We start from the raw sequence: 10,674 nt of genomic DNA on the forward strand, positions 1-10,674 counted from the left end.
AACTAATTACTTGTTGGGATGGACTGAGGAAAATTTTACTTATGTACTTTAAATTTTTGATGAAATCTTTTATATTTGCCATCTAACACAAAAACAATATCTTATTATATTCTGCTTCTTGTATAGGAGTTTCAAATCTTGTTCGATAAAATTAATGTAAACAAGCTCATTAGCCGTGTAAACAGAAAAATAATAATAAATAATTAAACACTAACTTCGTCCTACATATATAACATCCTTCTTGGTCTTCTCCGCCGTGCATAGTCCTCCTCCTCTGTCTGTCTCTGTGGTTAACGAAAAGAGCATGTCAAGCCATACCCGCCAGCGGATAGAGGAAGAAGCTGGTTCAAGTACTTCCAATATGATGAGGGTCGGGACTCACCGAGTGAGGCTCGGAACGTCCTTCTGGTAATCGCGACTCTCATCGCGGCCGTGACCTTCCAGGCTGGGGTCAACCCTCCCGGCGGTGTGTGGCAGGACAATGGCAAAGGGCACAAGGCAGGGCAGGCGATCTATGCATCACAGGAAAGAGCCTTTTACGTGTTCCTCGTATCCAATACACTCGCCCTCTCCACGTCGATCCTCGTCATTGTCTCCTTGACCTATCGGTTCCCTTTCCATTTCGAGGTGTGGGTGGCCACGGCCTCGATGATCGTGACCTATGCTTCTGCCATCTTCGCGGTCACGCCGAACGAGTTAGTGAGGTTGCGCTATATCTTGGTCGCTGCAGGAGTGCCCTTCGCCGTCCGGACTTTAATTCAGATATGTAAGAAGCTTAGGAATCGTTAGACTACGCAAGTGTCTATCCTGCCTTTTTGTCCATCAAGTTTCAAGTAATATTTAATTATATTGTTAGTTATTCTAATAAAACTCCTCTATAACGATTTTTAGAATTTTCTCCTTGAAGTCAGTAATTACTACCTGGAGCAATTGAGAAACATAATTATGAGATAAGTACAATTACAATACATATTACTGTGATTATTTTATATCTGAAAAGTCTTGACAACACTAGAAAAAGTAAATGGAAAGGGCATGGGTCGTTAGAGAGTCCATCATTATTAGTGTCCGCAGAAATTCTAGAGTGGGACCAAAAAAAAATGTCCTGAGATGGGATACTTGTTTTTTGTTACATATAAGTCCTACGGATATTGAAAATTATATTTTAATCCACAGAGGCTTTAATGGCGTCATAAGTTCATTACGACACTATGCAAGGGTCTATCCTGCCTTTTTGTCCATCAAGTTTCATGTAATATGTAATTATATTGTTAGTTATTCTAATAAAACTCCTCTAACGATTTTTAGAATTTTCTCCTTGAAGTCAGTATTTACTACCGGGAGCAACTGAGAAACATAATTATGAGATAAGTACAATTACAATACATATTATTGTGATTATTTTATATCTGAAAAGTGATGCGATTCCCGCCAAGAATGACGAGACCCGACAACTAAAGGAACCCAAGATCGTTCCACGATCAGATTTGATTGACGAACCCTCGACCCGTTGTTTACGACAAAAACAAGAACCTTGGTATAACTGACCTCAACCCGTTGTTTAATGCGAAACAAGAACCTCGGTATATAGGAAGACGCCACAAACGGTGGTGGAAAGCCGTTTGATAAGTCGATGATGAACGCCGCGGAAACTTCCGATAAGTTCGATTAGTTCTTCAAGAACCAAAGAGAATACTCTCACAATTTTCTGAATGTTCTTCTCATTAAAAATTGACTAAGATGAATATATATAGACATAAAGTAATCCTAATATGGTCATATCTCCTCCTATAGATAAGGAAATTAAAACCAAAAATATCGATAGAGATATGACATAATCTATAAAGATATAAAATCTAAATACCCCTAGAATATCTCTATGAGATTTAAACTTCAAACAAATCTGATGTTATCTTCTGTTGATCATCAACTGTTCTAGAAGCTTCCTTAAACACTTGCTGAATTTAGCCTTGTCCGGAATCTTCTATAACTTGAATAATGTTGATGGATCTTTGTGGATCACGTGATTCATGTCCAATGGGCCTCCACGAATTTGCTTGAGCCCAAACCTCATGAATCAGGCCGTTGAGTTCATCTTTAAACTTCTTTGCTCGTGCTCGCGTAATCGGTTCAATTGGAACTTGAACTGGATCCCTTGAAGTCGTGCTACGATTTGCATCAAAAAGTCTTGACAACATGTGTTATATGTGGTGGAGAGAAATCCTAGAGAAAGTAGATGGAAAGGGCATGGGTCGTTAGAGAGTCCATTATTAGTGTACGCAGAAATTCTACAGTGGGAGCAAAAAAAAATTGTCCCGAGGTGGGATACTTACTTTTTTGCTACATATAAGTCCTACGGATGTTAAAAATTATATTTTAATCTACATAGGCTTTAATGGTGTCATAAGTTCATTGAGATATATATAAAATTCATTAACTTTTTTATATTGATGATGTGTTGCATGAAGAAGTCGCCACGTGTTGTGAAAGCTGAACCGGTTTCATAGACTGCTTCGGCCGTTTAAACTAGCTAAAAAGTTAAAAAAAAAAGCCGATCCTCATTAGCCTGAAGCTCCGGCCGCCACTACCCCTCCTAAGACGAGGTCGCTGGCGTTGCCAGAGGCTGCGGGCGACCTCGTCTTGGCTGTGGTGATTGGTGTCCAAGCCACTAGGGCGGGACTGCCCCACTGTTTCTAGCTAATTAAAGGATTATTAGTGTTTGTTACGAATAAAATATGTCTTCCATTGCGAGCAATCCATGTGAGCATTTGTTGATCTTGATCCACTCGAACCAAGTCTTGAACACACCTGCATAAAGGAGATATCAGGGTTGTGATTCGATTTCCCTCTCTATCCCTCTAGTTAGTATTGAGCCTTATGTGAAAGTATAGGTGTGTGTGTCCACCCAAAAAGAGTGTAGGTGTGTGTAATTGGAATAATTGTACTGCATACGTCTATATTACAAAGGGGAGGAGGGTAGTTGCGGTGCCTTTTGTTGTCCCAAAAATTCCCAATAGAAATATATTTTATATATAAAACTCTAGAGCTTATTATTGTGTTCCTTCGCATTTTAAAATTCTCATATTACTCATTCAATGTATGAAGATAGATTTTCTTTTCTATTTAAAATACAATATGACCCTCCATATTAGTGTCCATTGAAAGAAAAAATGGGGCATTGTAGAAATTCAATAATATATACCTAATTCACTAAATTGTTTTCGCACTTACAACTACCAATTATACCTCCTAAATTACAATTAAATCATGGTGCCTCCCCAATTCAAAAAGACTATGCTGCTTATTTTATATTAGATATAATTGAGTGATTTTCATTATTAGAAAATAGTGATAAAGAGGTGAGTATATATATATATATATAATCACCCTATCAAAAAGTGTTGATATATTCATATTCCTATTTCTACTCCTCCTTTTATTAGATGATTCTTTTAGCCATTTATTTACTTACTCTCTACTCCATATTTACTTTCAAAAAATACTCTTAAAAGTTTATAACGCATGCATATATATTTCTCCTATTTCTTTATTGTATTCCTCTAAAATATTATCGCACGTACCTTTTTGGCCCCGCCTCTGGTTTGAACTTCCTGAGAACTTTTATGATTTTACCAAAAAGGCAATTCCCACAGGAAGGTACTAATTTGGAGACGAACAAGAAGGATAAGGACTACAAGTTCAAGCTATGTGAGTATTTGCGGGCATTCAAATCCATCCGGCTATGGATAATCTCAGTATACTCTATTTCTAGGCCTATGCATCTTGTTTTTTTCAATAGGTCATATAATTTTTACCAATGAAATTAATAAATATATTTATTTGTATTATTATCAATAATATCCCATGCAAAGACTAATGTATACTCTTCATTTATTAATATTTTAATACAATGAACTTCATTGTGTTTGAAAGTCACTCAAATATGATATATCTGTTACATTATTTAATAATTACGAACAAGTTATCTGACGACCTTTTTAAAAAAAGACAATGTGATTTGACTATCTTTTTTTAAAAAAAAGCCATTAAAATTTGAAAACAAAAATCACGTTATTTCAATTTTTTACAAAATCAAGCCAAGTCGTCAATTTTTCAGTTATATGTTTACGAGGCATATTCTACTTGGCGTTTTTGCCAATGTGGCATGCAAGTAGAAGTTTGACCGGCCACTGACACTGAAATAATATATCATAAAAATTAAATTTAATAGTCTTTTACAAATCGAACCTTAATTTCTATTCCCTAACTAATGTTAGGAACTGTCTTCTCCCTTTCCCTGAAATCTGTGCTTGCTTTTGATTTTCGAGTTGGATAGTGATCCAACTCAATTTGTTTTTGTAAAATAATTACAAATGTTGATAAATATATTAATGTGTGAGAATATGTATATATATATATAAATATATAAATGCGAAAGTATATGGAGAATTTATTATTAAAAAATTGATTATAAAAATAATTAGAAAAAAATATGAGTGAAAATTTATTATTAAATAAAAAATAATAATAAATTATTAAATTTGATAAAGAATAAAGTTGACTTGGGTAGACTTAGATTATCATTTGAAATCCAAACGGAGCTCAGCGACTCTGATTTCAAATCTTAAACCTCTTCTGTTACTCCTTCCTGTTCCGATCCCTTTTTGTCTCTCTATTCTTTGATCAGAGAACTAAAAGACTGATAGTTGAGGGTGAAAAAAGAAGTAAAATATTTAGGTGCTATTTGATAAATTAAGTGCTTAGTTAAGGGATAAAATGTATAAGAGGCGGGGATGAATGATGGGGATGAGAAAAGTTTTATGAGGAGTAAATAGCACCAATAAGTGCAACTGCTTTATTTCAAGAAATCAAAATTTTCTACTTATTTTATTAAGTTATTTTATACTTAATGATTAAATAGTTTAAACATTTATATTTTATTTTTCTCTATTTTGTAGATTTATTTTCCCTTAATTTATAACTAATTTTTAAGCATTTATTTAATGATATTAAAACAAGCACACTCTTAATAACAATTATGGATAAGAAAAAAATGGTGTTTAATTTATAAGTTAACCTCGATTTTTTTTTAAGTTGCAATCCCAGCATATCAAATTTTTATATTAGGTGCCAAGATGCCAAAAAACCAAGATAAAACGTGTCACGTAAGCTCGGATTGAATGTGGCACGTGAGCATTTAATGTGAAAATTGACAAAGTGGTTTGATTTGGGATAAAAATTTAATCACGTAATTTTATTTTCAAATTTATAGCATTTGGCTTTTTTTGGGTAAATAATAATGGAAAATGCTTCTTCCTCTGATTCGCATGATAAGCATGCCCACTCCCTCACATTAATTAATTGCCCTTGATTGTGTCAATAATGACAAACTTGCCACTTGTATCTATTCACAGCTTTTTCTCGAAGGTTTGATTTCGACACAAATAGCATTACTCAATAATCAAACATCCTAACCTTTTTTTCATTGTTATCAGAACCGGACCGGACCGGCCGGTTCGACCGGTCGGACCGGGAACTGGCACCAAGTCCGGTCCGGTTCGCCTAAAAACCGAAATGGCAGCTTTGAACCGCCAGACCCATTGAACCGGCCGGTTTTAAGTAAAATTTCATTAAACCGGCCGGTTCTATGGGTTTTTATGGGTTTCCTATTTAATGCTTTTCATATTAGCATACTACCAACCAAGCCACCACCACTTTTTTGTTCTTTTAACTCTACTTTTAAGTATTTATTAAAATAAAATATTTATTTTGAAGTAAAAAATATTAAATATAGATACTTTCTTATACTATTGTTATATTTCTTTAAAATCATCATACTTTTATCTTAATTATCATAATTTTTTTAATAATATGAGTATTTATTTTATTTTAAATAAACGAGCGGTCCGACCCATCGAACCCCCGGTTGGACCCATAAACCCATGACCCCGTACCCCTTCCGGTTCATCATCCGGTCCGGTTCTGATAACACTGCTTTTTTTGGTTTGCATTCTGATTCCCGGAAATTAAATAGGCCTTGGCCAATGCAAAAATTTATTTAAAAGAAATAAGTATTAAATTACTTAAACTTATTCAAATTGGTTCATACCATGTCTTCTTTTCGATTACAAGAAAGATCAATGAACATATTACAGTGAAATAGAAATTCTAATAGTTAATAAATGGACACAAATAATTACACTAAATATCGAGTTTGGAATATTTTAAATACCAAAAAATAGCATGCGCAAGTTATAATATACCCTCTTTGATTCAAACCATGTGATTTTGAATTTAATTTACCCGTTATCATTGAGCGCTACCTCCTTTAAACCATTGAAAAAGGGTAAAAGAAAACAAAGAAAAAACAAAATAACAAAGATAAACTTCCTCGAAAGTTCCTCAGCCGAGCTACTGCATTTCGCATAACTTTTGCGCACGAATTCCAAGTCATAAGAAAACGACAATTGACGATGACTTTGACTCAGTCGAACGATAAGTAATTTTGGTAAATTATCAAAACCTAATCTATTAAAAAAAATTAATGGCTTTCAATCATTCAAACATCATATTATTTTGGTAGATCCTAAAAAATTAAAACTAATCGAAAATATGAATAGATAGAACTAACTACTTGTTGGGATGGACTGAGAAAAATTTTACTTATGTTCTTTAAATTTTTGATGAAATCTATTATAGTTGCCTTCTATCTCAAAAACAATATCTTATTATATTCTGCTTCTTGTATCGGAGTTTCAAATCTTGTCCGATAAAATTAATGTGAACAAGCTCATTCGCCGTGTAAACAGAAAAATAGTAATAAATAATTAAACACTAACTTCGTCCTACATATATAACATCCTTCTTGGTCTTCTCCGCCGTGCATTGTCCTCCTCCTCTGTCTGTCTCTGTGGCTAACGAAAAGAGCATGTCAAGCCCATACCCGCCAGCAGATAGAGGAAGAAGCTGGTTCAAGTACTTCCAATATGATGAGGGTCGGGACTCACCGAGTGAGGCTCGGAACGTCCTTCTGGTAATCGCGACTCTCATCGCGGCCGTGACCTTCCAGGCTGGGGTCAACCCTCCCGGCGGTGTGTGGCAGGACAATGACAAAGGGCACAAGGCAGGGCAGGCGATCTATGCGTCCCAGGAAATAGCCTTTTACGTGTTCCTCGTATCCAATACACTCGCCCTCTCCACGTCGATCCTCGTCATCGTCTCCTTGACCTATCGGTTCCCTTTCCATTTCGAGGTGTGGGTGGCCACGGCCTCGATGATCGTGACCTATGCTTCTGCCATCTTCGCGGTCACGCCGAACGAGTCAGTGAGGTTCCGCTATATCTTGGTCGCTGCAGGAGTGCCCTTCGCCGTCCGGACTTTAATTCAGATATGTAAGAAGCTTAGGAATCGTTAGACTATGCAAGTGTCTATCCTGCCTTTTTGTCCATTTAGTATCTATCCTGCCTTTTTGTCCATCAAGTTTCATGTAATATTTAATTATATTGTTAGTTATTCTAATAAAACTCCTCTATAACGATTTTTAGAATTTTCTCCTTGAATTCAGTATTTACTACCGGGAGCAACTGAGAAACATAATTATGAGATAAGTACAATTACAATACATATTATTGTGATTATTTTATATCTGAATAGTCTTGACAACATGTGTTATATGTGGTGGAGAGAAATCCTAGAGAAAGTAGATGGAAAGGGCATGGGTCGTTACAGAGTCCATTATTAGTGTACGCAGCAATTCTAGAAAGGGACCCAAAAAAAAAGTGTGCCGAGGTGGGATACTTGGTTTTTTGTTACATATAAGTCCTACGGATGTTGAAAATTATATTTTAATCCACAGAGGCTTTAATGGCATCATAAGTTCATTGAGATATATCTAAAATTCATTAACTTTTTTATATTGATGATGTGTTGCATGAAGAAGTCGCCACGTGTTGTGAAAGCTGAACCGGTTTCATAGACTGCTTCGGCCGTTTAAACTAGCTAGAAAGTAAAAAAAAAAAAAAACTGATCCTCATCAGCCTGAAGCTCTGGCCGCCACTGCCCCTCCTAAGATGAGGTCGCTGGCGCTGCCAGAGTCTGCGGGCGACCTTGTCTAGGCTGTGGTGATTGGTGTCCGAGTCACTTGAGCGGGACTCCCCCACTGTTTCTAGCTAAATTAAAGGATTAGACTGTCTCATAATCGTACATCGAGGTCGGAGCCCGATTTCTTGACAAAAAAGCTAAACACAAAATTGTAATAGCGTAAAAGAAATACAAAGAGTTAGACTAAATACAATAAATGTGATAAAACCTATGGGATATCAATATCCCCTTTATATGATCAAACCTTAGGAGAAAGAAGTTTCCAGGGTGCCTAACGAGCAATTAAGCATGTTTTGAATGAGCAAATATTGGATGAGTAATATTCATCCATTTGCATATGTAACACCTAATTAGCATTCTTAAAAGTGAAAAAAACTGACTTCATAATGAACCTATATATTTTTATTTGCAAGCATTTTAATTAATTTTTACTCATTCAAAGTGAATGAGTAATAATCATTCAACATTTAGTAGTTTCAAATGGCCACTTTTATCAAATTCGCAGCCTTCATTTATTTGGATCTGCGTAGCACTTCACACTATCTTTAACTCAAGCCGGCAAACACTGTAAAGGGCGCAACTTTCATGAAAGTGTCCAGTCGAAACATGTTTAATTGCTCCTTTGGCACTTTGGAAACTTCTTTCTCCAAAGATTTATACTAAGGGGATATTGATATCACATAGGTTATATCTTTTATATTTGTATTTATTCTAACTCGTTTTATTTGTTTTACACTTTTAGAAATTTTTTTTTTAGGGAAAGGGGTAAGAGACCAAACAAAAATTAAAGTATACAGAAGCGGGGTATGAAAACTGTAATGATATCACTTAATATAAGATGGCCAAGGCTGCTAGGAGCTTTTAATGCTTAGCTTTTTTGTCAAGAGTCCGGCCTAGAAGTACGATTATGGGACAATCTAATAGTTTAGTTTAAGCATGAGAACGGGGTGAATCCTTTTGACATATTTGCTCGTACATTGTAATATTTATTTACCTATAGTTATTTATGGCTTCAACTATTTATGCCGGGCTTTCATCTGACAACCAGCAAGCGGAGGGGGAAACAAATGATAAGACGGCTAGCAAATTGTGGGGCATCGTTAATCGATTTGGTTCAAATTCTGCACTTGTAATTGGATCATGGATAGCCGCGGAATTCCTTAAGCCTTGTTGCTACCACGGAGACATCCATCTGGAAGCTAAAAAAAATGATTATGGCAAATAATAATAATAGAATCGCACGTTCAATCATTTATGTTTTATTTTTTTTATGACTGGGGAGTCCAGGTTTCGCCCAATCAATTCCCTAGGTCCCGTGCAATGGTCTTAAGGGGAGTCGAATCCAGGATAAGGTGGATACTGAAGCTCTTCCTTTCTACTATGCCAATCCTTTTGAGGTTCATACGTTCAATTATGTATCCATTCGTAAAGATGAAAGATATTATTAGTGTTTGTTATGAATAAAATATGTCTTCCATTGCGAGCAATCCATGTGAGCATTTGTTGATCTTGATCCACACGAACCAAGTCTTGAACACACCTGCTTAAAGGAGATATCGGGGTTGTGATTTGATTTTCCTCTCCATCCCTCCAGTTAGTATTGAGCCTTATGTGAAAGTATAGGTGTGTGTGTCCACCCAAAAAGAGTATAGGTGTGTGTAATTGGAATAATTGTACTGCATACATCTATATTACAAAGGGGAGGAGGGTAGTTGCGGTGCCTTTTGTTGTCCCAAAAATTCCCAATAGAAATATATTTTATATATATAACTCTAAAGATTATTATTGTGTTCCTCCACATTTCAAAATTCTCATATTACTCAATCAATGTATGAAGATAGATTTTCTTTTCTATTTAAAATACAATATGACCCTTCATATTAGTGTCCACTGAAAGAAAAAATGGGGCATTGTAGAAATTCAATAATATATACCTAACTCACTAAACTGTTTTCACACTTACAACTACCAATTATACCTCCTAAATTACAATTAAATCATGGTACCTCCCCAATTCAAAATGACTATGCTGCTTATTTTATATTAGATATAATTGAGTGATTTTTATTATTAGAAAATAGTGATAAAGAGGTGTATATATATATATATATATATATATAAAATCACACTATCAAAAAGTGTTGATATATGTGCACCCGAATTTCGTCTCGTTGGGGTACGCATGCGCACGCCTATGAAACGCGGCTTGGGAGTGTCCACCTTTTCGGGGACGCGCAACAGATGCACGTGAGAACTAGTCGTCACTATCTGTTTACGACCCGAAGGTCGAGGGCCGGTGAATTGCCCAGGTCTAGGGGTACAGGATACACCTAGTATGCTAAGGCAATGGTCTGTACGAAATCGAAAATTTCGAATTCGGGGGTTCTATTACGTGTTGGCCTATATCCCACACGCCCTTTCGGTACTCTAGCTTGTTATGCTTGCCCTTTTATTTAATTACCGCATGATTTAGTGTTGCACTTGACTCGCCCGTTTTGACACCGTAAATTCGATTAAACGCTCAGGCCTTTTCTACTTATTGAGTGGGGTCCTTAAAACCGACTAAATGGAAAT

At 35.9% G+C, this 10,674-nt stretch overlaps 2 protein-coding genes across 2 annotated transcripts; both read left to right on the forward strand.

Moving 5' to 3' along the window:
* Positions 1-294: 294 nt before the first annotated feature.
* On the forward strand, positions 295-1,029 carry LOC116209058 (the record flags this gene model as incomplete). The annotated part of the gene is made up of 1 exon (XM_031542621.1): positions 295-1,029. A coding segment is annotated over one exon (495 nt), but the record flags the coding sequence as incomplete, so codon positions are not given.
* Positions 1,030-6,928: 5,899 nt separating this feature from the next.
* Positions 6,929-7,414, forward strand: LOC116209059. Its single transcript, XM_031542622.1, has one exon. The coding sequence runs from the start codon at positions 6,929-6,931 to the stop codon at positions 7,412-7,414; it is 486 nt and encodes a 161-aa protein (XP_031398482.1).
* Positions 7,415-10,674: the final 3,260 nt, after the last annotated feature.

This window comes from Punica granatum, chromosome 5, assembly GCF_007655135.1.
Source record: "Punica granatum isolate Tunisia-2019 chromosome 5, ASM765513v2, whole genome shotgun sequence".
NCBI classification, from domain to species: Eukaryota; Viridiplantae; Streptophyta; class Magnoliopsida; order Myrtales; family Lythraceae; genus Punica; species Punica granatum.

Coding starts and splice junctions, on each gene's coding strand:
- LOC116209059 (XM_031542622.1), top strand. CDS start 6,929: ATGTCAAGCCCATACCCGCCAGCAGATAGAGGAAGAAGCTGGTTCAAG.